This window comes from Falco naumanni, chromosome 1 (assembly GCF_017639655.2).
Source record: "Falco naumanni isolate bFalNau1 chromosome 1, bFalNau1.pat, whole genome shotgun sequence".
Taxonomy (NCBI): Eukaryota; Metazoa; Chordata; class Aves; order Falconiformes; family Falconidae; genus Falco; species Falco naumanni.
In genome coordinates, this window is record NC_054054.1 from 35,076,043 (window position 1) to 35,102,348 (window position 26,306).

The window sequence follows — 26,306 nt, forward strand, 5'->3', positions numbered from 1 at the left end:
CTTTTAGTATTTCAATATACAAGAATAAATGCTTTTTCCACTCTATGTAGAGAGTGAAAATGGAATGCATGCTTAATGCAGATTGATCTTTCACTAGATTCTAATCTGTCTGGTTGAGAGTCATTTTTCTTGATACAGTTATTCATTCATTTACTCTAAAAATTGTCACTTCAGTGAATACTTGCTGAGATTTCTGTTCCTGCTGGAGTCAGTAATAAACACTGTTTAACTCTAGCGGGAGATAGCTTAGGTTTTAAATATACAGTCTTTTTGAAGCTGATAGAAGTTGGCTACTGCAGATGTTTCTGTTAAAAAAAAATACATAACTTAACTGGAGATCTTGGTAGAATAGAAGTTGACAACTCAGTTCCAGTAAAAAAAAAATCAGTTTGATATCATTAAGATTATTAATTGTAGGCTTCAGAGAGTACGTAGCATAGTGGTCCATAGAGACTTTGATTACGATCTGTATCTTTAAAGTTGTTATTAATGGTAAAAGTGAATGTGTAAATTTGCACTGAGTAAATGATACCTTTAAATTGTTTATTCTGAGTTCATTAACAAATGCTTCTGTTTCTATTTATGTCTGCAAAAGTGCATATTGATAGATTCATAGGTTTGTGACTATCTGCCCCATCATCATCTATTTCTTCTCGTATTTTTCTTTCTGAGGTGCTTATATATGACTGTCACTTCAAGTTATCTAATCTTTCTATTAAAAGATTATGGTTTTATTTTCAGATAGAAATATTTAGAATATTCAAAACTTCAGACTGAAGCTTTTTATGATTCTTCTTTCTGATACTTTAGTTGAAGTTATTTTACCCTTTTTGGATAATAAATACATATAACAACCTGTGCATGTCTGTTTCATTGAGTTCATCTCAGTACCTTGGAGAGGGGTGGTGGAATTTGATAGCTAGAACAAGGATGAGAAGAGGAAGGTGACACTGTGTTCCCACTGCTCATCCCCCAAAACATTTGAAGAGAACGAGCAAGATTATCTGCTTTGATTGTTTCTCAGACAAATAGGTATTCAAGGCAATGAGTACCCAGGATGAAGACAGCCTGAGACTAAGGGGTGCAGATGAAGTCAAAGAGAGGCTTTTGAGATAAAAGTGATGTAAAACAGAAGGACATAGGATCAGAAGTTGCATATGATGTAGAATAAAGAGCAAGGGCTATGCAATGCCAAATAAAAGAGGGTTTTCATTACTACCATGTCCAAGAGCCCAGGATTTTTGGGTTCTAGAATTTCACTGCTGTTGTACAACTTACACACCCTGCCCACTTCAGTAGTGGAAAGATTTGTAAAGCAAAAGAGATCATTTAAGGCAATTTAGTATTTGATATTTTATTAATTTACTTCTTGCCACTATGTCCTGCGCAGCTGCTGGAAAATTTCCTAAGATCAAAGTATTCACAACTTACCTCTAATTGCATTTTTGTCATTTCTGAGTGTTAAGTACACACAACTGGAAATGACAACAGTAAAGTGTGTTTTGATTATATAAAGAGCTATATAAATGTAAATATTCTGAGAAATCATGTTAATGTTATCTTGACTACCAAACTGAAAACTCACTTGGCAAATAACCTGTTTGTTCCTCTGTTCCACCACCTGAAAAAAAGAGGATGCTACTGTCACTAAAATCAGGATGCTTAAAACCATAAATACCTTTAAATGTGTGAGAGGTTTGTAGAATGTTCCAATTAAACAGATTGCACAGAAGATTCATGGAGGAATGTTTTCTGAGTTTGGAAGATCTGGATAATCCACTAAAAAAAGAAAAAAGATGTGGCTTAAAGCCCAGTGTAACTCAGTCTATTTGTGAATGAGCAAAAATTACTTCAAAATTACCTTTCAGTACATGCTTCATAGTAGTTTTCAATTTGGGAGAAATAGCTCTGTTCAAGGCTGAGAAGAAGGATTGAGGGATTGATTCTTTGAACTCCAAGTAAGAGGGCTGAAAAGGGTAGCTATTTTCTAGTTTTATGATCCATGGCATTGTCATTTGCTTTATAGTGAGAGTACTAAATGTTGCATAGAATCAGTGTTCGTACAAACTATTATTGTTTCCAGCAGATCAAAAATATAATTATAAACATCTATAGTAGTTTCAATCACCATCTATGCATTATTCATGCATATAATGTATTTATAACCTATTTAATAACAAGTTGTTACTTTATTTAATGTACAAATCTTGGATATATGATATATAAAGTTCATGTAATGGGCAAACCATTTGAATTAATTGACCAAATTCTTCTTTATTTGTATCACATTTGTGCAGCTAGTTTGTTTCATTCCTGTCCCTTTAGCTTTAGAGTGATTTTGAAGCTGACAAATGTCCGTGTGAAACCAGCCAGCAGGTTTTTTTTAGATTGCAAAGATTGACTGTGTTACGCCTGACTGATTTGTATTTTAGGCAGTGACTGCTCTGTCATTATTACGTATTAACTGCTAGATTAAGATTTGTCTCATTAAAAAGCAATAAACCTAATGTACTGAAGTCTCTAACAGCTAATCACAATGCAGTTTTCTCTATATTGTCATAATCATCAATGTCCCTCAAATATGAGTATTTGTTTCTATTCGTAGTTTCTTTCAAAGAGGTGAATGTGTAAGTTTTTCCATGTATATACATAAAGTATTTCAATTAATAATTTGTCTGTAAAAGTTGCAGTAGTTTACATCCCAAGCTGTAACAGTATCTATAATAAGAAAAATCTTCTCAACCATGTACAGATCCCCCTTCCAATGTTTTCACTTAATAATCACTTCCTCTCTCACCAGAAGCATTACCCACTTGGACACAGATAAACAAAACCAGTGTGGGCATTTATAAATATCACATATGTAAAGTTTTTTATACAAATGTGAAACGATGAAGGTGTTGTGTACTGGTGTCTAAAACTTAGTAAGAAAAGTCCAAGCCAGATTGTATCCACTTTTATAATTGTTCTTGATATAGCACAGCCAGCTATCTTTTGATTCTTACTAAATTTTGCAGCTACTTCTACAATACAACTGTTAAACAATATAAGCAGGCTTAAGGAACAACAGCAATGATGGTGGCTGGCAGGGACAAAAGGGCAAGGGGATGGAAAGTGTTTCATAAGGGGCTTGACACACAAAGTAATTAAAGAAAAAAAGCACCAAACCTTGGCTTAAACCCATCCCTAAAGTACTTACTCAAGAAAAAAATTAATTCAATTATAGGGTGAGGCTGTACTATTTGGAAATAATTGTGGTATGATGTCACCTAGTTCCGGCTATCTGCCCCATATTCTGTATTTTTTTTTTTTTTTTTGAAGTTACAGTGTTAATTTGATTTTAAGTTGATGAGACAAGCCACATGTTTGCAGTCAAGCACATGCTCAATACCTTCCTAAATGGAGTCTTGTGTAGGTACCTAAATAGTAACTGAGCCAATTTATTTGACAAGCTGTGAGATGTGCAGCCAGGAGTTTGTGCTTAAATTAGTTCTTTGTTAGAATTATAATTGACACGGCTGGGAAAGGTGACACTGATACCTTAGAGGAACCATGCAGCAGGCAGGATGATCATTTACCTGTCCATCAAAGAAGAAGAAGAAGAAAGTAATGAAAAAGATAGTTTCCTGTCTGATTGGCAAGCAATCGATCCAAGACAGCTTCCCTGTGTTGTTGAGAGTTATGGAGTAGGAAAGAGATGCAAAGTAGCTCTTTGGGATGTTGTGCAGCCACTGCCAAAGCTTGGAATGTACCTTCACTATGTGAAATGTAGACCTTTGATCGTGGCTCATGATGAGACTTTACTGCCAAGCCACTGATTCTCTGTTGTCACAACAGCTTAGATCTGCGTCCTGCCAAAAGGTACTAATCAGGTGGATTGCTTCTCAGTGCTCTTGTATTAATGTATGATATCTAGCAGTTCTCATCATCTATTAGAAAGTTTTCCAAGTACAACAAATGCTTTGGCAGAATACTCTGGTGCAACAGAGGAACTCAACAAGCTGTTTGATTGTGGATAAAAGAGTACAGTCCAGTATGACAGAAGATGAATTTTTTGTACTCCTGTCACTGATTATTGCTGAAGTATGACCAATGAAATATGGGATGAAATTATCGTATGTGCTGGTTAATTCAGATTTACTTTTATAGTTATATTCAACAGATATGTTTTTTATTTAATTCTGATCCATATTGGGCATGATAATAGAAGTGTGTGTATATATATAAATATATGTATATTTATCTACATCCAGCTGTGTTTCAGTTACACAGGAAAAGAGGCTGTGAGTAGACCTTTTTGTTTTTCTCCAGATTTCAGTGCAATTAAGAAGGATGGAACAAAACAGAAGCATGTTTGGTATCTTGTGGGATAAGTAAGTACATACATGAGACTCCTAATCTAAGAGAAAGAGAGGACCTCCTCTTACTTGCTGTTAAGTTGCCATGGTATCTGCTTTGATGAGGAATAAAAGCATGTTTATTTAAGTTAGATGTGTCTTTAAAATTAGTTGAAAAATTACTTTTAATATACTTTAGTTCAGCTATAAAATACATCTTTGATTTGGCTTTGAAAGTTTATTATACTAGGTGATGCTAACACAGAAATTATAGATCTCTCTGCAAGGCGGATTTGTTAAATATAGTTGTTTGAATAGCTCAGTGTTACTCTATTGCAGTCTTCTTGAAATAACATTTCTTCTCTTTAGGTACTGTATTTCATAATACTACCACTGTGCATTAAAATGGAATTATCTGGAACCCATTTAAGCAATCAATTTGAGATTTAATTGCCTTGAATATAACTGAAGAAATGTGTTTAATGCATATGATGAAAATGCAAATCTAAATTATATTTCTGATACAGAAGGTACTATGATGGGTTGTTAGCGATCTGACTGAATTAAGTTTTTTATCTAGTGAATGCAGATTTTTAAATATTACAGTTTGAACTGGAATTTTGGGTACTTAATAAAAGCAAGGGACAGTTCTGCATGAAATTATAGCTAATTTTAAGCAGTGAACAAAATTCACGAGTTCTGTTGCCCTTGTTCATGTTCTATTGTTATTGTTATCTGTTAATCAGAACAAGAGAATGTCAACACGAGAGTAAGGATGGAAAGGATTTTGTGTCATGTACTCTATTTTATTAATGCTGTGTAATCTACAGAACCCCATACTCTGAATGAAAATAATCATGAATAAAAAGAACATTACAATTTATATATTCACTAAGAATAAAAAAAGGTATTTGTAAATCAGTTTGTAAAGTGGGTCTTTGAAGGTCATAGTAGTTTTCCCATTGGAAAAAAAAACTTTACTATGCAATTTTCTATTTTAACAAATATCTGTGCGGCTGCCAGGAGGTTTTGCCAACTTAAAAAAAAAAAAAAAAAAAGAAAAAAAAAAGAAAAAGAAAGAGTTAAATTCCATGAGACACGTGAATTCACATTGGACTAGTGACCTAAGCTGGTCTTATTTCTACAAATGTTCTATTAATAAGAATAAAAATATTTCTAAAATTTCTCAAATAATTGAGTTAAATTAGTTTAGGAAAACAGCTTTTTACAACAATATATCTGTAAGTCTGTACTTTCCTAGTACATGTGCAGAACGATCTTATATTCATACAAGTTAGAGTAAATAAGCAGTTGATTATTTCAATTTTATTTCTGTGAGCCTACTAAGAAAAAAGCGCTAGATAGAACTGAACTAAGCTAGGTTGCTTACCTTTTGAACACTATTTCTTTTGCTTTAATGACTGCAGACAAGATTAAAAATATTTTCTGGAATCAAAATTATACTGAAGGACCAAATATTTCACCTTTATTGCTGCAGTTTCACCTATTTCAGCATTTAGCCACATACGAAGTCATCAGCTCTTAAAGGTGGCAATAAAATTGCGTCTTTTCTCACTAAAGGATTCCTCGCTTACACATTCAGTTTGTGCAGTCCCTTAAAGCTCCATTTTCAGACCACTTTATTGTACTTATGTTATTTTTATATTATTTTTTTTATTATTTTGAAACATCTTTTAAAGATTTTATAACTTTTTATGTTGCTATAACTTCTGTATAACCTGAAGACAAAACAGTAATAAACGTGACAGAAAATTGTGGATTTTTATGCTGCTATATTATTGTTATTATTGTTGGCTTGTGTGTGGGGCCTATGTATGTGGTGGCTTTCCACGTCCATGGTGAGATAATCTCAACACCATCCAAATAACTGAAGCCATGTTCTTTCAATAACTGAAACTTTCTATAAGTTAGAGAATGAGAGCATAGTCAGTCGGGATGGGTGTTGCAAAGGGAAATCTTTTGCTTCTTTATTGTTGGATGGGTTGTATTTCTACAGAGGGGGACTTCTGGTTGCAGGCTGCTGAAATGTTGATCCATCATATCTCACTTGGGTAACAAAGTTATCAAAACCAGTGCACAAAGATGATTTATGCGACATTTTTTTTAATGCAAAATAATATAAAGGCAGACATCTGATGAAGGGATAGGTTTGTGAGAGCTACCTTCAAGATCCAGCATAACCAAACTGTATCCTCCCTGGTTAAAGTTGTCGTTTTGGCCAGTGGGATTCTTGCTAGCAAACATAAATTATAGTAGTGAGAATGCGTAATCTTAGGTATTTCAATTTAGTTTGCGAAATTCTGCATGTAAATAAGCAAAAGTCTTTCTATAATTCCTCTTAGCCTTGGTCCCATGTTGAGTGCAGCAACTGATGCAATTATTAATTGCAGAATGACTTTAAAGGCCTAAAGAATAACATTTTGATTTTAGTATTAGCTGACATCCAATCACACTAAGAAGATAACAAGCCAAAGTAGATCCAGTAATGATACAGAATTTAAGGTGTTATGATAATACCTGCATATTTGTTTTGTATTTTCTTGCAATTAGTTGTCCTTTTCCCTGAATATCCTTTTGAGATTTTCTGTGGGCATTATTCTTCTCTTCTACACATCATGTTGCTTATAACAATTTAATAAAATACTGTTATCTCTTTCTTTTTCCACTGTAGTCTTAACAGCTAGTATTTCAGAATTCATTTTGTGGTAAATTTTGTTGCTTGCTAGGTAATTCTGTAATGGTAAACATTCTCAGGGAAAGCTAATTTAAATTAGAAGCTCACTCCTGAGCAAGATTAAGAAAGGTAATTTAGTTGTTACTGTTTGATATAGCAAGGTGGTCAAGTTTTCCTCTAAATTCCAGAAGATCTTGTAAAATGGTGGAGGGTGGGAGTGTAGAGGGAATGATCCTAGCACACAGTTAGAGGGCAATCATGTGGGATGTGTATGCGGCACCTCTTGAACAGTTTTTTCAGATTACAGTACAAGGATGATCTTTGCTGGTTAATTTCCAAATGTTGCTTTACCCTTCTTTGTTAAACTACATCTCAAATGTTTTATTTGTCTTCTGTACTTGGGACAATATCAAGGGAGCTGGATTTTGCCTGTTGCTCTGCTATGATGCCTTGGAGAACAGTTTCAGATCAGGAAGTCATGACGCATGTTGAAAAATTTGGGACTTTGTTGGTACTAGATCTAAGTAAAATTACTGCTCTTTGTTCAGTACTATCTGTTTTGATGGATGTATTTATCAATTAAAATATTACATAACGGTAGCTTGACTTCATGAGGTTAAGGATAGCTTAATCTAATTCAGAACTAAATCTGCACATTTCATGATGGTCTGTGAAACTGTATTTGAATCGATTGGCCGCGAAAGCTGTGTGACAAGTGGTACAAATTTAGAAATGAAAAAATGCATGCCTAGAGAGGCATAGAAGACACAGAAGATTTTCTTATTTTGTTTTCCATTTCAAGTTTAGTTCTCTTACATTTTGCTTAGGGTCTGCTGTCCTGCCTCCTAATATTAGATAGAAAAATCTTAAAGAAAAATAAGTTAAGCAAAAATATCATTAAAATGTTATATGATCTTCAGAGGTACTTGTTCCTATTGGAGATGTAATTATCTGTGATTAATCAGTAATGCATTGAAGATGTAGTTATGTGATTAATCATCCTAGATGTTCTAGCTTAAAATTCATTGCAAAGGAGGAAAAAAGCAAAACCAGAAAATCTTTCTGTATTCTCTCGGTTTGTTATTTTTAATATATTTCTTTTTAATATTTATTTTCGCCATTTTAATTTTTTCATAGAAATCTGGGGTGGATGGGTTTTCTTAAAAGTTTATGTAAAAGATATTATCATAATTGCATTCTGAAGCTGGTTATGATATCATTGTTTAAACTTCAACGACTTAATGTGGCAAGAGATATAGGTTCTGAATCTCTCTTAAAAAAAATTCTAAAAAATTAAATAAATTAACGCACTGGCCAGAAATGGATTGTGTGTTTTATTTGTCATTTATATATGTCCTGATCTGCACTGAGATGTAAGAGTTTGCATATCACTAACACACCAACAAAGAAATGATTGTTGCAGTGCAATTTGTGTGCATAACCAGCATGTAAATGACAAGGACAATTTCTGCTTTTGCTCTTTATCTAAATCTTTTGCCTTCTTAGTGTAGAGAAGAGATCATATAAACAGACGAGGTCAACCTATGTTTTGCTGGTGCAATTGGAGATTTGTTAGAAAACTTGCACACAAAAAGCAGCATAGAAGAGGTATGCACAGATTTAGCTGTATAAAGAACACTTCATGAGCTTTTTAAAGCAGAAGTTTATATACCTATGTCAAGAGTATTTCTGATACAGACAGTAATAATTGTACTAAGAGGGGCAGAGGTAGTTGTCTATGAGGTCTTTGCTGACTGGAAAGTGGATCTATGTAATGCAACATTAATGGTGCACTATTTTGATAGCTGAATATAGCCAGTATTTGGAGTTATATTGTACCTATGTAAAATAAAATTAGTTGTCTCATCATCTTCTATGTATTTCATTATCACATTTTCTCTGTGGAATGATTTATAATAAAATATAATAATAATAATTAAAAAAAGAACTTACAGTTCTTCATGTTGAAAGCTACAAAAAATAGTGTTTTGTATTACCTCCTATGGTTTATTTAAAAATACATAGTCCCAGGAGATCTAGATTTTTATCTGAGAAAAAATATCAGTAAACATAAGCAAAATAAAACCAGAAAATGCTAAATTATATTACACCAAGGTTATTGTGAAGGCTTATTGTTCAGAGTGAACTGTTTGAAAGTTACTGAAACCTGTATTTGCAGATGAAAACAAACATCAAAGGAACATACAATCTTTTTTATCTTTCCTAGCAATTATTTCTGGGGCTGTATGTTTTAACTGCCTTATGAAGATGGTGTTCAGAGTTGTGAATGACTGCTTGTCTCACAGAGATGTATACACACATTGCACAGCTGAGTCACGTTCTGTACCGGTAGTTTAATATCATTGTGCAAATTAAAATAGCATTTATATTGTTCTGTTATTAAACAGCTATTTTCACATACGGAAGATCTGAAAGAAAAGAACTTGAGCAAGTGTTACCTACAGCACATTTACCTTCTGTGGAGTATGAACAATGTGTGATATCCATTTTAAAATCTTAGTCCCAGTTCACTGATTTTCTTTGGTTTTGAGTTGATTTGACAGCACTGAAAACTCTAGAGCTACTCATGAAGAAAGCAGTGAGAAAGGTACTAGGCTTATGGAAGAGTTGAATAAATGAACAAGGCCTTGAAAATACGTTATTATTTGTAAATTTCTTATGGTTGGAGGAATTTTTTCCGATAATTTTTGTATGAGTGAAAAGGTTTTGAATTGGTAAAATATACTGCTATTAAAAGCTTCCCTCAATGGCTTATTAACATGAACAGTTCTAAGGTGAGAGAGGAATAGAAGCACTTTTTCTTTACAAACTATAAATCTGTTTCAGTTACTTTTCAAATTTTAAAACTGTTGGGGAAAAAAAAAAATTTCTGATGAAATTTTCCATTGGATTGCACCTTATTACATCTCTTATCACTTTATGGTATTATGCTGTTTTTACCTTATCCTGTTTTACCTTATTACACTGTTTCACTATAATAAAGCTAAAGTAATATTGCTGACCCTGAATTTTGGTGTAGTGTGTGACATCTGATTGTGTGCTCAACTCTCACTGGACCTAGTGGGTGAGGTACAGCAGCTTTAGGAGGTAGTGCACAGCCAGCTCCTTCCAGATAAAAATGCTCACACTATTAAATACAACAGTAATATGCAAGTGTGTCCTTAATGAAATTCATTCTGCTTCAGACTATTAGCTATTTTTGTTCTGAATTGTCATTTCTTTAACTTTCTTTCTGCCACTTTACCTGTCTCAGAAGGTGATAAAGAAATCTTAACACAATCTCTCTTCTACCTCCAGGCCCCAAGCTATTGCAATATTAAGAAATACTCTCCCTACAGTTCATATGTCCCTGTAAATACTTAGGTCTACTTTATTTTTTCATCTTTGATTTTTCAGGCTCTGATACATCACTCCCATTATCAGTCTACTGTTATCTTTCCCCCCCTTTTAACTTTTTCATATAATGTTGACAGGTGTACAGCGTTACTAGTTTCCTGAGGCTTTTTCTGCTGTTACCTTGTTCTGAAAATGACAAGTGGGCATTTTGTGATAAACTGATGTCATGCAACTATGTATGTCCCTGCAGTCCTTGTTCAATGTGAATATTTTCAATGTATATTTCTTATTTTTATGCCTTTTAGACAGCAAATTTTCCAGTGAAGAATCCTTTTCTAGTATTTGTGTAGGCTTTTAAACATTGAGGAATTAACTACAGTTATTGTTAGGGGTAGTCTTGGAAAACAGGACTGAAGGAATTATGAGAGATTTCCTGTATTTATCTGCATGCAGAATTAGTTACTCCAAATTACTCCAAGATGTTACACATTTATATATTTTCCTAGTCTGTTCCAAAGGCCTCCCCCTGATGGAAAGCCCACAGACTTCCTGGGTGTAAACCCCTGTATTCTAACAAATCACTGAAGAAAGACACAATGTGATCACTGGACATTTAAAGCCCAGTGCTGCTGAATAGGAAAACTACCTACTGTCAGTATAATCGGATGATGTGAATTGCAAGGAGGATATATCCTTCAACCAGTGTCACATAGGCTTAGAGAGGGAAAAAACCATAAAATGCTCTTACCAAAGTATTAGAAGAGGGAAAGGTGTCGCATCCATGTAGGTGTGTGATGGCTGCTGGAGTTGGGTGGCTTGTAAACAGGTTATTTAGTAAGACTTTGGCAGCAAAGTATATGGATTTGTACATTTTGCGTTTGGTATTTTACAGTTGGCTGTGATACAGTAATTTGTCCTTAAAAGTAGTCTCAAGCTGTATCTTTCTTTCTGTTTTATACAGCTAGCATACATAGTTGGGACCCTGATTTTTGAAGTCTGTCTTGTACAGGTTTAGTATATTCAATTATGTTTTCCTCACAGAAATTATCGAGCAGTTTAAATACTCTTTTGTAGTACTTGTATTTACAAAATATCAATAGAGGTTTCTATTTAACTAGAATGCGTATATATTTGAAAATGGCTTAAACTGTTATCTTCAGAGAGTCTTGTGTATAAATAGCTGCTCAATGTATATGTATATATATATGTATGACAGATTGATATTTGTTCATTTAAAAGCAGAAAATGGATGTTTGAACAGCCAGAGAGGAAATTAGTACTTTGGCTATTGAGGTTAAAGAAAATGAGAACTTACGAACTTAAAGGAGAAAATGCAAAATTGTGTAGAGGCTACATGGACTTCAAGAAAAAAAGATGTACTTTCTTTAGAGAATGGTATTTTTGTGCCTTTTTGTTTGGGTTTTTGTGTTGTTGTTTGGGTTTTTTTGTTTGTTCTTTTAATACATCTCTGGTATTGCTGTGATTTAGCTTAGCCTAAAGCTTTTGGAGCATGTTAAAATATATTGACTCACAGCTGATGAACATCTTATAAGTAATTTTTAATTCGGTATTGTCTGTATAAACATTTAAAATTTATAGGCCACACTTTTTTTCTATCCAAATCCTTTTTGGCATAAACTGGCAATGCTTAGGAAAAATAAAACTTCTGGCTACTGAGTTGATGCATCTTTTCCTTCCCTCAGCCAGTGCTTCCTGCCTTCTCTGCCCTTCCAGAAGGCAATAAAAAGGTCTCTACAGAATGTAAAAGTCCTTATGGGAGTGGTGAGATATGGGAGAGTCAGAGATGCTCCATTCATGAAACTGCTTGACAAACTATGCATGGTAGTCCCAGAAATTTGAGCACCCTTGCTGGGGAAAGGGCTTTTTGGGGAACAAGGCATTGGTTTAGACACTCTGAAGGCTGGACAAAAGATTGGCCTTGTATAACTCAAAAGCAATTGGCCTCACTTAAGAAACATTGGACAGGGTAAAATACATTGAGAGAAAATTCAGCTTCTATAATTGTTTCTATTTCTGTGCTTTTTTAGTGGATATCTTAATTTATTATTGTGAGGTTTTCAAATGGTGCACAAAGAATTGGTGCTGTGGGCAGAAGCAATTCTGTTGTCAGCACTGTAAAGATGAAAAAATGAAATAAACCTGTGGTGATGGAAGAAATTGAACTGGATATCCTTTTTTGGTGGTTTTCCTGTTATTGAGGATCCTCCTCATTAATCTGATAGGTGAGCAACAGGAATTGTGACTATAGGTATAACCTAGGATTGATATTGTAACCTACTCTGAGTAAAAAAATGATGCTGTACAAGAAATTGTTTAATGTTTCATGTTAATTAGATGTCATGTCTACATTTAATAGGTCAAGTAGCAACTGAGGAAACTCAGAAGTTGAATTAATCTGTGTCCTTTTCCAGATTTTCTGACATTATGGGTTGTTATACTTGACCTAATCTCTCTTTGGACTGCAGTCTTCAATTTTCAAAAGTATTTCTCAAAAGAAAAAGCTTACATTTTACTTTGTTGATATATTAAAGCACAACTTTATTTCATGTAGGGTGCTTCGAGTGTTGCATCAAATGCCTGGGTGGTATCCCCTACGCATCTTTGATTGCTACCATCCTGCTGTATGCTGGAGTTGCGTTGTTCTGTGGTTGTGGACATGAAGCACTTTCAGGAACTGTCAACATTCTGCAAACCTACTTCGAGATGACAAGAGCTGCAGGAGATGTTATTGATGTCTTTACCATGTAAGTTAGGGGTTTTTTAATTGTTTCCTTTTCAAACTGCTGAAAAATTCCACAGGGGACATAAATTTGACTCAAGAAAATGTGTTGTAATGGGAATCATAGGAAGAGTGACTTTGATAGGCTCAGCAGATGAAATTTTGACAGAGGTGATATTTCTACTATTTACAAGAAATTTGTAATACTATTTAATATCCCATAGTTATAATTTATTACTAAAGGTTACTTCATATAATAATGATAAATCTCTTTCATACATGGAAGGCTTTATCCTTTTTTTCCTGTGTGATTCTTTGCTGAAAATGCTCTAAATAGACATGGCAGAAGCGTGTAACAAGTATCAGATTAGTTCTGGGAATAAATGCAATAAAGAAGTAACTGAAGAGTTTTGCAGAACCCTGAGACTTGAAATGTCAAAACTCTGTTGCCTCTGGTTTTCCTAGAATTCATCTGTTCTGAAGGTTTCATACTTTGCTGCTCCTGAAAACCTATTTCTGGAAGGCCTTTGTTTTGTTGAGCATTTCCTTCCCTTTGGTAAATTAATTACATTTAACAAAGTAATTTACTGTAACCTGAAATTAAATAACATATTTTCTAATCTGTTTAAAATGATGTCTTTAAAATGTGATTTTCTTAGATATTTGTAATCCAAATTGTTATCTGGCTGCTAACGATTGTAACTAAAGCTGAAGAATCCTCTCCTCAAATTTTTAAACCTTTTCTTTTATTAATGCTTTTTTGATAAGTGATTTGATCATCCACCAAAAGATTGACCTCTTATCATTGATAGATCCATGATAATGGCAGCTCAGTGCTTAGCAGTGATCAAAAAAGCAAACCAAGTACCAGGAATTACTGGGAAAATCATGGTGAAACAGAGAACATACTTATGCCATTGTATAAATCCATTTTTCACCCATGTCGTTAATGCTGTGTACAATATTGATGCCTAAAGAAGGCAAAAAGAGATTATTAGAGTTACAGAACAGAGGCTGAATGGTTAAAAATTGAGTATAGTAGGACTCTTCAATCTAGAAAGAGAGTGCTTAATAGCTGTTGGGCTAGAGGTCTGTAAGTTCAGTGTTATGAATAAGGGCTGCAAGGTTAGATTATCTTTCATTTCCAGTACAGGAAGTTTGAGATATCAGAGGAAACTAGTGGGCTCCAGGTTCAGAAGGAACAAGTGATGGTTCTTCAGTTGCTGTGTAGCAGACCTGTGAAGCTAGTTGCATATTGTGGATGTCAAAAGTTTATATGGGTTCAAGGGAAGACTGGATAATTTTGGAAAACAAAGCCAGTTGGTTTCTGATGGCATGCAAACTTATCTAGCTCAGGAAGTCCCAGAGGCTAGAATAGCATTGGGGAGTTTATCATGTTGAATTGCCTGCTGTTACTTTTTTTATATTTATTGTTTGCGATAGGAAAATGGACAAGATATATATTTGATCTGACTTGGTACCACTGTTTTCACAATACCAAGACACAGAACCTTAAATCTCTTAACTTGCGTAGTGGTATATTATCATCATTTGTTCAAAAGCTTCTCTGTTGGATGTTAGCTGTATTTTTTGTGGAATTAGTAGCCTGAAGGGAGAATGTACCAGTAGGTATGCCACAGCTATGTCATATTAAAATTTCTTCTTAGGACTGAGGAATTTAGATTTTCTTGTATAACAATATATTGGGTTGATGGGAAGTATGTGACTTCTGCTTTGCCTTTTTGGCTTGTCATTTAGAATAATGGGTCTGACTTGACTTGGCAGCTAAGGCTCATTGCTATCCTGAATGAAAGATCAGTCATTTTATTAGGTTGTAACTTATTTTATTAGTCCCTAGGAAGCCATTAGTGCAGAACAGCCACAAATCGATGCTTTCTCATCATAGCAAGTTTTCCAGCTTCCCTCTGTCAAATACTTAAGTGAAAATATCAGTCAGAAGATGTAGATAAAATACATATAATTCAGTGGAAATTATTAAGGAACTGTAAAGGTGATTATTATTTTTTTTCTTGGCATTTAATTTTTTGGCTTAGCTAGTAGCTTTTTATTTGTTTGGTTTTTAGTTTACTTAAAGGTATACTAAACCCTATTCTTCCCTTGCTAGACCTGCTGGTATTGGAATTTTGGTTTATTCAGTTGTGAAAGATGTCTCTAAATTTATGTCTTAAAAGGTGGAGAGGCAAATATTTTGACTAAAAGTGGAGGACTCATTGTTTTTAACTGGATAAACTGTGTGATTCTCAAAGAAATTTGCACACATTAGTTTTCTACCTGCTTAAATAGATATTACTCTACTTTTTAAAATAATTTGTCAGGAGAAGTAATGCATGATATTATGTCAGAACTATTGATTAACAGTTGGCAGTACAAAAGCCCTATAGCAATTCTATTGCTTTGAAAGGCCAAAAAGCAGAAAGAAAAAAATACGTAAGTAGAAACAAACAGTGCAGTGCCTACATTCTTAAAACTATATATATTGAAATAAAACCTAGTTTATTGTTCTGATTAGAAATAATAAGAATTAAAAAAAGTCTAGCAGTGTGCCCTACTAAATTATACCTTTTTAAGGTTATTTAAGACATTTTAGCTCTTAATGCTTCTAGCGCTAAGTGTCTCGGGCTAACCTAGAGTCTGAACTGTGATAAATGTGCTAAGCAGGTGCTGCAGTGGAGTGAAGTGTGTTAGATTCTGTTTAATCATGCTTATGGTTTCTGTCTATATTTTTATTAGCACAGTAGATTTCAAACATCATTCAAAACAGAAATCAATCCCTATCTGAGAGCTGCTTATGTGGGTGGTAAAGAGATAAGGGTTTTTTAACTGTACCCACAACTGTGTGTGTTCTGAATTCAAATAACACAACTCACAAGCCACTCTATATCTTTTATCTTTGTCATTACAGCTACTCATTGCAATTTAAAAGAAGCAGAAGATGCCTGTGGAGAAAGTAGGGCATAAACAAGAGCTGAAACACTCTTTATGTACCTAAAATAAAAGCCAAAGTCCCTAAATCCAACAAAGCCATTCAGAAATGTCCATATCAATGTACCTGAGGGAATCAATGGCCCTAAATGTTCCTGCCTTGCCTCCTCTCAGCCTGCCCATGGTCTCTATGGACCAGGACCCCATTTCAGCCAGCCTGGGGGACTCAGATCCTCACCCTGGCCTCACCTGGCCGTGAGGCTCAGACTGCCCTGGTTGCCTCTGGCTGCCCTGTTCCCTGTCTGGGGAGCTGGGATGGGACCTGGCTGTCCCATGGAGAGCCTTCATCCCACGTGGTGCCTCAGTGTTTGGGGAGAGATGAATTAATTAAGAATCTGCAATATGCCTTGAAGTCCCCTTGGAGGGCTAAAAGCCAAGAGCAGCAGCCCCACGGAATAGAAGAGGCAGTCTGAGTGCCTGCTCTGCAAAGTGGACATGGTCCATGATGCCAGCTCCCTTTATCTAAGTTCAAATAATATATAACAGCTGCAGTTCATAACTGCTTTGGAAATAGTAATAATTAGTAAATATTTATAATTGTAAAAATAAAGAGCAAGGTTTGCATCTGGTTTCAAAATTCCTTAAACGCCAAGCAGTTAAATCAGTTTTCTCAAAGTTTTCTTTCCTAGTTAAAATATGGAATGATCATGGTCAATAATTCTGAGGTATTGGAGACATCCTGGAGAGATGCTAGGTGCGGCAGAGATGGTACTTTTATAGCACAGGTTTACAGTACAGAATGCTGTTTTGCTTGCTTTTTTTGAGGGGGAAAACACAAAACCAAATTTGGCCTGTAATAGGCTGGTAAAAGCAATAGTTTCTAAAAAATAACAATTTTTTTTTTTTTTTTTAAATTTTCTCAAAGTACTGGATTACAGCCTGACTTGAATTTCTTCAGGGTGATGTAGGTAAAACTAAACTCTTTAAAACTAAAATAAATCCAATATATTCAAATTATGAGAACACATACTGTACAGATAGGTATTCCTTATGGAGAGAACACATCTTCAAAAATCACAAAGCTGAATGAGGTAGACTCCTGTCTTTACACAGTTATTTCTAAATCCATAAACCTTTAATAAATTAGATGTTTATAAAAAAACATTTGAAATTATCAATGAGTGATCTTTCCATCAGGAGTAACCACTAATTATATTGTTTTCTGAATCACTTTTGTGAAACTTCATTCTCCATAGTCCCAGACTTCTTTACTATTGACATTTTCACTGCTGTAACAGTAGCTGCTTTTTTTTTCCCCTACCCCCTCCCCAAGTGAAGGAATGCCTTTTTTTAGGATTTAATGTACAGAAGTTATAAGCTGCTGTTTGGGATGTCGATTCCTTCAGTGGATGTAGAATGTTCCTTGTGATTCAAAGGGATCCTAAGACAATAAGTAAGGTGGTTTAAATTATCCTGAAAACTGTCTTTATGATATTTTATCTGTAAGAGGTGAAAGGTTTATGTTGCCTGCTTTATCAGTTTAACAGCTCTGTAGGCTTCACTGAAACCGAGTAATCTGCTTGAGGCAGATATGGTATTCAGCCATTCTTCAAATAACTTAGTAAACTGCAGTGAACACTGTATCTGCAAAGTACTGTGTAGGACTAGGTTTGCTTACTTAATCATTGATTTTGGCAAGATTTCATAGTCAGCAGAAATAGGTGTATGATTGTCAAACATGTAGTGTATGAGCTGGATTTTTGTATTTTTCTGGTGTTTGGAACAAATTCCAGAAGATGTTCTTTAGGAAATCAGCAGCACAAGGTGTTTTGTGTATTTCCCAACAGCTTCTTTTCGTGGTTCTTTCTCTTTAGTATGCAAGGCCAGTTAGTGCCATCTGTCACATGTTTGTGATATATAGGCCACAAAACAAGGGAATCACGGTCTTAGAGTGGAAAATGAAGAAATCTTTCTGACAGAAACATTAACAACATTATCCTACTACAGTCAGAGCTAATTCAAGTCATTGTAAATTCACTTCCTTTTAAAGGTGTGAAACCAAATAGTAAACTAAGTTACAATCTGTAAGTCTGTTGTCACTATCTTCTCTGTTGGAATTGTCACACTCTACTGGAGCCACCTTCTTACAGCTAAAAGTTTCCTTCTTTTCAAAATGTGAACGCCTGTGTTTCAAATGCTGTTGTGTCCAAGTCTGATGCTTGCTGATAACCTTCCTGTTAGTCAGTGTATAGATGCTGTTTATTAAAGGGATATCATGTAGTAATATACGTATATGTGTGTAACAGCTTCCTTTTGAGGAAGAACAAAAGAGAATGCATGGAAGCTTTTATATGCCACTCTTAGTGTTTGAAACCAGTCCTTTGAGAGGTACATAAATAGATGTTATTCTGATGTGCTGTTCTTTGGTTTTGTTAGTTTTTCAGCTGTCACAAGTTAAATATTGGTACCACTAAAAATATTATTGTTATCATTAATATTATTACACTAATATTATGGAACACTGTGAAAGGTAATACAATGAGACCTGTAGTAAAAGCTAGGTGATATGAAATGCTATATTTATAAATATTTGAATTAGACCATGTGATGGTTCTGTTTTAGTTGTCAGCTTAGTACACACTGGTACTAATCCAGTCTTCCCTCTGCATGTTTGCTCTGTTACAAAAGCCTGGCATTCTTTAAGTTTAAACTTAAATAGTGTTTAAAACATAATTTGTATCATAGGAAGCAAAACATGTAAGGCTCTATCAGGACAAGCGATTGGCTAACCTATGCAGGGCTATGTCATATGTCACAACAACCATCCCAAAGAGCCCTGGAGAATAATCCTACTGGTTCTATCAGGAGAAGATTCATCTGCGTACCAATTCCGCTGTCTAAGCCAGCAAAACAGGAAGAAACAGGAAAGAAGTGGAGATGTACACAGGTTGCATGTACCAAACCAGACTGCCTGTGGTTGAAGCCAGGCTTGTAGAATCATTTGTTTGAGATGTGTACTGCCTTTTTGGAGGTGTATACTGCTTTTTGTTAAGGATTGTTTTCACATGCCTGATTATGTAATAATATCCAAGTAGTTATTTAAACAATAGTTTACTTTTCCTTTATATAACAAATTTATTGCCTGGGGAGTATGATCTAAAGTTTTTAGATTCATATGTGTAAAATTAGCATTAAAAGGTTCTTATAAAATGATAGTTTTATATAAAAATTAATTATTTTATAAGTATGCCTGTTAGAAGTATGTTTGCTTTTAGGTAATAGGTTTTATTGTTGCATTAGATCAATTTGATACCTCTAAAATACCTGTGAAAAAGTGATGTATCTGAAAAATGTTATAAATATCAGCAAAAATATTTAATTACAAATTATTTTGCAAATGCAATGCTTGGAAACTATCTTTAAAATACCTGAATATTACTACATTGATACATGTGAATTATAGTTGCTTCTGTGACAGAATATTGTTTTCTATTAATCTCATTTTACCTAAGTATTTAAGAAATGCTAGCTTTATATATAGTACTGTGTGCCTACTGTATGTTGCACAGGCGCATAATCTTGCACTACAAAAAATGGACAATGATGGGCTGATAACTGCCTTATTCTAACCCTCTTTTGAAATCTACAGAGAACCTTCCCTCTTAGTTTTTTTGTGATGTAAGTTCTGAAGATGTAGTCCAGAATTAAGCAAAGGAGTCATATGGCTACATATACATTAGAAAGCATTGTTAGTTAGCAAGATAGAAACTGTTTCGTAGACCCAAATACTTGGTGCTAATAACATTCTGTTCATACAGTATTTATTTCAGGGACTTAGTCTGGACTCAGTCTTGCCTGATACAGTGAACATCCATTAGTGGCTGTAGCACTGCAGGAGCACTCCTGGAGCATACTTACCATTTAGCTGAATTGGAAAGGAGTCCAGGTTGTGCACTCTGACAAACACAATGCAAACCATACCTCAATAAGTAGGGACAGCTGCAGGATTTGCTTAAAAAAAAACAACAAACAAAACCAAACAATTCCTGAGCCAAAACACTAATGGGGATGTACCCATAATCCCTACTGCTGTAAAGTTAAAGGTTTGTTCACTGAACTCAGTGGTAAAAAGAATTCTAAGTAGGCTAATGAGAGTTCTCACTGAGTTCTTGTGCCTGGATTCTGATTATGTGTAGAAGAATGAAGTTATCTTTGCAAAGAAGGCCTAACTTTGGCCCATCTGTCTTTGACAGGAACTACAGGAGAAAGCACAATGTCATCGAAGGATGCATTTTTCATTAAAAAAAACAACACAGTTTACTTAAGGAGAACAGTTTCTATTTCACTGGAATGGTTCAGTCACACATAAAAAGCAACACTGGACAAATATAGCATAATAAAGATTAAGGGCAAAACATTTTAGATCTGGTATCATTCAGTAGATGCATCAGGTCTGACAAAACATGCCAGCAGTTGAGAATATGACTTTTGCAAGATTATACAGTGCTGAAAAGTTACATTTACTACCTACTCAGCTGCACTATGTAGCTTAGTGTTCTGTATCCTGTTAAAAGCAAAAACCAGTAAGAATCTATGTAAGTAAAATTTAGGATTTGGGAGGTACCTGCAAAAATGTGGTCCTCATTTTATGAAATAATTGAATAAGGAAATTCATAGCAGCGGGTGTGAATAAAAGCAGAACGATATTACATAAAGAATTTTTTGGTCTTCGTCTGTGAAAATAGAGTCCACTACTTTTAGGCAAACATCTGTATTATTTAATACTGTGTTAAGCAGCTATCTCTCTTGGTTGTTTGGAATTTTGGATTGGCTACTATCACTGTGTGCCTGTGACAAAGCATTTGCAATAGACCTTTTCAGCCAGTGGTTCATCTTCATAGGAAATACTTTTTTCCTCTTTTAAATGCCTTTATTTCCTTCTAGTCTTATTTTAATTTATGAACATATAAAATGGAAAGCATATATTCCTATGTAATACACTTATTGCTAAATCTTGCTTCATGTGCCATGCAAAACTAAAATAACTGGCCTTTCCACAGGAGATGTGAAAAGGATAAAAACAACTATTACCAATGCTTATCTGGAGTTTTAGTATTACATTGTCAGTCTTACACTATCAGTATGTAGCGTACGAGACTCCAAGTTTACATTTGTAATAACAAAATACTCACAAATCCTGTTATATGTTTTTGCCACATCTTTTCATGCTTTATTGCTATGGAAAGTTGCCTGGGAATTCAGTATGTTTAGTGCACAACACCATCATGTGATTCTGCCAGAAGTCTGCATGTTACTGTGCACTAATTCCAGTCTTTTTTTGGTCTTCTTCAGGGAAAGAGGGCTCCAGATTTCTTCCACATTTAGCATCTTAGAAACATTTTTTAAGAAAGTAGGTTTGCTAGAGGTGAGCAGACAGAACAAGCTTAGATTATCAGAAACAATTTTGAGAAGCAGCATCGTCCATATGTCATAGTCAGAATTTTGTGGTTTGGACTCAAACGTAACAAGATTATTTAAATTCTTATGATGGATCCTTTCCTATTCTAAAAAAAGTTATGAAATTCATAGGGCAGAGATGTGGTTTGTGCTGCTATTGCCACTCTTCCATCAGCTTGTGAGTTCTCTACTGCTTTTAGAGGTGCTCCGTGAAATCTCGGCTCAACTGTCCTGTTCCTAGGAAGGAAGCAACCATCAAACTTTTAAAGGATGATGATTAGGATTATATTCTGCATACCTGTAAAAGAGTTGTATGCCACAAATTAATCTGTTAAAATGAGTGGGATCTTATGTCAGATTAGCTTCTGTTCAGAGTAAAACAACAAAATCTGACCCTTGCAGAATGTGAGTGTAACTTGCATTTTATAGTTTGATAATCATGATGATCTCTTTATATAATCCTAACAGTGGTTTTAGTTTAGAGCAAAAGATTTGTTTGGTTACATAAAAAGTTTCTCCCAGAAATATTGAATCAGAAGTTCCTATTTTCTTTTTATTATGTTCTATTTTTACTTCAGTAAAAAACACTTTTAGGCCTTTGTTGCTCCTGTCTTTTGTTAACTGTCAATCCTTTCTCCATTCATCATTTCCTAGCAAACTTTGAGTATTCTGTACTCTGATTTTGTTTTCTTTCCACCTGAAATTTAGAAGTTTAGACTCTGTATTAATCTAATCTCGGAAAAATCCCTCATGGACCTATGCTGACATTTTCATACTAGTTTCATTTTCCCCTTCTCTACAGTGAGGATATTTCAGGTTTTTTGACCTCATTTATTTTGTTACCTGGAGTTTTTTGGTCTTCCTTTGCAGGTAGTACATGATTATTAATAAATCTTTCTTTCTCCCTCCTGGCTGTGTCTTCTTTCTGAAGTCTGCCTTTGCTTGTCTTTTCTCTTTGCTAACAATTCCTCTGTGTTTCATGGTACCAAATATCTTCATTGCTCAAAATGTTTAAGTGGGTAATGTCATGAACTTATACTAAGAAATTGTTCCCAGCTGGTTTGCAGGAGAGCCTGGGCACCTCTTTTAAAATCTTCCATGGGGCATGGCTTCTGCATACTCTAAACAAACCTTCTTGCTTGCAATCATCCCCTTATATCTTTTCTGTCTCCAAAAAACACATTTGCAAAACTCTTTCTACAAGCTTGAGATAGCTTGAGGGGCAGGCTGCTATCTCAGTCTCTTAACGACTCTTAGGATCAGTCCCTCAGGGGGCAAGAGGATCAGCATGAAGGTTAACATTACTGTTTGCCAGAGTAACAGAGATCATTGTGCACTCTAGATGTGAACATCAACTATTTAAAGTTCCTTGTGATTGAAAACAATAAATAAACTGAAAACAACCCCAGACCCTCAAAACCAGCAAAACTGACCTACCCGAATGGTAATTTTTACATGCATTTCTCATCTTTCTAAATTCTCTATGCCAGCTATAAAAAAAAGGGAATTTTTAATTAGTACTTTGATAGCTTTGGTATTTTATTTTCCTTATTATGTTTCTTTTAGCTTAGAAATAGGTATAATTGCCTGAATCTACTTGCATTCAGAGAGTATATGTACAGTTTGATGGCAATTATGTGCAATTCAGCACCTGTAGTATCTGAATGTCATCATCTATATTGGAAAAGTTTTGTTATAAATTCAGGAAGAGAAATGTGAGGCAGAATTATAAATACTGGAAAACTAGTTCCACAGTAATATTAGGCCAACCAAAACCTCTGTAATGTTAAGCTTTTTATCACTTGAAGTGTACACATACATTATTTTAACAAAAAGGTTTTCTGGACAGCATGGGAATCATGTTTCACAGGGCAAAATAATGTGGGGTTTTTTGTTGCTGTTAATTGCAAATAAATGTCAGCAATGCATTTCTATACTAACCGAATTTAAAAAAAATATATCCCTAGCTAGTATGTACATTGTTCCAAAGCAATATTAAGTAATTATGATTATATATATATATATATATATATTAGTGTCCATTAACTGAGTACCAGCCTTCAACATTGAGGGTAGAAAGTGTACTAAGATTAGACTGAATAGTGTAAATGCTTCAGGTTTCCTATAATTTGCATTCCTTTTACGACACAGTAAAATATAAAGGGTCAATGTTAATAGTTCTTCTTGGATTATCTGTAGTGGTAGGAAATCTGTTTAATATGGTGTGGCAGCTTTCAAAACAGGATGTATCAATTATGAACTCAGTTGATGGAAGGAGTCTCACAACAAAAAAATAACTATTTTGTTGCAACACACTTTTTGCAAAAACCTGCTACACATAGAGATGATAATTTGATAATTAATCTTATTGCTTGCTGATTTATTTTATTTTTTAACCATTGATTTTGCCAAAACATGAAAAAACACAGTAGGAAATGTGCAACATTGAACTGATTCACCGAGAATGTTTTCACTCACTTTTGGCTTGCCTCTGCTGGGATAGTCTACTCGGTACTCAGTTACAACCTGTTCATTGAGATGCTAGCATTGATTTCTTCCATCAAGGACTTCTGTCAGAAGAAGAAAGTGTTTTCTCCAGATCTATTTTAATATTAGTCTTGTTGGATAGAATCTAGATTCAGATTAATGAATCAGGAAGTCCACTTCATATAGCATAATTAATGACCCAGCAGCAGAAAAAGAACTTGATTTAAATCACAAAGTGAAAACAGTGATGTTTGAATTTTTCACATTTCTGAACATAGTGTTGTGAGGAAAAGCAAATCTGGAACCCATGGAGCATCCAAAAGATTAAAACAGTATGCAAAGCATGTTTTAGATTATTCTATATATATAAAAAAAAGGCTTTTTCTAAATTAAAGATTTTTTTCACAATTAGTTCATGTTTAGATATTCATTCGTCTTATTCTACCCAGCAACCTAGGTTAATATGTAATGATTACATGATCAATGTGAATTTGTTAAAATCAGGTTTATCTTTGCAATCTTCATTAACTGCCTTTTAATAGAAATGTTTCATTACTTTAATTATATCATTATATAATATTAATAGGACCTCTGCATTTAGCAAATAGCTATTCAAGATCTTTTTGTTCTTCTCATTTAATGTAGCTGTAGTCTTCACATAATTTGTGTCTTTCCAAACCTGTCAGAAGTATAAAATTTATCTTTACAATTTTAACTCTCCTTCCTTTGCACCTTACCTACCTCTTCCCTCCCATTCCAGCCTACACAAATGTAAACCCTGCTTCTTCTTTTTCTTTGTCATTACCTATCTTGCCCGTTGGCTCAAGTTCATCACCCTTTCTGCCATGCCCCTCTACCTCCTTGGTTGCTCTCTGTCTGCAACTTTTGAGGCTTTGCTGAAACACAGATGACAATTAATATCCCTGAGTTCATCCACAAAGAATCAAATTTTATTTTAAAGAAAGGCAATCTCTATTTTACAAGGGCTATATTTTATTAATTATTATAATTCATTGGAAATCAAAGTTTATGTGAAATTAATTAGATGCTGCAGAAATAATTTAATACCAACACTATCTTCAAAACTATATATATATATAAACCTGTTGTAATATGTTTTCTTTAAATACAGCACATGCTAGATGTAGTTATATTCCAATGCTGTTTTATCTGACTTGTAAAGAGGTAGTCAAATAATTGCTTCACAATTTTCGTTTATATCTTTACTCTTTGAATTATACAAGGTCCTTTCTCCTTGGAGTTAGTCTGGCTATTTCGCCTCAAGGAGTCTCTTCAATAGAGGTTTTACTGCTTCTCTCTGTAGAAAGTGTACGAGGAAGAAATTTACTTCTGTATTTGGCCAGTGTATAGCTATATATATTTTTTCCTTGTGAAAGGAATTTTTAAGTGAAGTTATTCTTTTAGCTGCAGATAAGACTGAGGGAAAAGCAAAGATCTTTTAGCAGGCTTTTTGATACAAGTAGCTCAGTGGGAGGCTCAGCACAGATGATTTAAAGGGTTGTTGCAAGGGCTAAAATAGTCTCTAGACTTCCTGAAACTCTTAATCTAGTTAAGGCAGTGGTGGAGGTCACAATGTCATAAGGTCTATAAAACAGGAATTGGAAGAGATCTTATGGAATAGTCACAAAGTTGCTGTCTGTTTCTTCTAAGTTTAGTTTCATGAGTAAGGACAAAATTGGCTCAAAACATCATTTTCCTGTTAAAACAGTGTTATGCTGGCTGAATTACTATAAAATTAGGGAAATAGCATATTTACAATATAATCAGCAATTATATGTATTAAAATAAATCTCATGTTTGCAACTTCTAATACTGTCTGTAGTGTTAAATTTATTTTGCCATTTTGAATAGTTTATGTATCTATTCCATATAGATGTCAACTTACACTAGTTTTCACTTGAGTATGAAAGAAAAAGTGATGTAGAAAAAAGCTGACAGGGTATTGTTACTGTAATATTAGGGAAAAAATATCCTGTTTCATTCCTAGAATCCTTCAGCTATCGTCTTACAAAAAAATGCTACAAAGGTGCCAAAAGCATTAATTTATAATACTTTGTCCACCCCCAATCACATCATAAGTTTAATTGCATTTTTATGAGACTAATGCAAACTTAAGATACCTTCACTGATGTTGTAGACACAGTCATACATCTAAAACAGGGGTCCTCAAACTACGGCCCGTGGGCCGGATACAGCCCCCCAGGGTCCTCAGTCTGGCCCCCGGTATTTACAGACGCCCCCCCCCCCCCCCCCCCCACGCCCCCCGCCA

General features: G+C 34.5%; 1 protein-coding gene across 2 annotated transcripts in view; it reads left to right on the forward strand.

Annotated features, from left to right (window-relative positions):
- The window catches only part of GPM6A (glycoprotein M6A), a 138,069-nt gene that overhangs the window by 79,231 nt on the left and 32,532 nt on the right, over positions 1-26,306 (forward strand). For both annotated transcript variants that reach the window (XM_040588784.1, XM_040588776.1), the window contains exon 2: positions 12,962-13,154. In XM_040588784.1, the coding sequence (XP_040444718.1) occupies positions 13,114-13,154 (41 nt within the window). In that variant the 5' untranslated portion in view covers positions 12,962-13,113. The remainder of the gene's footprint in view (positions 1-12,961; positions 13,155-26,306) is intronic.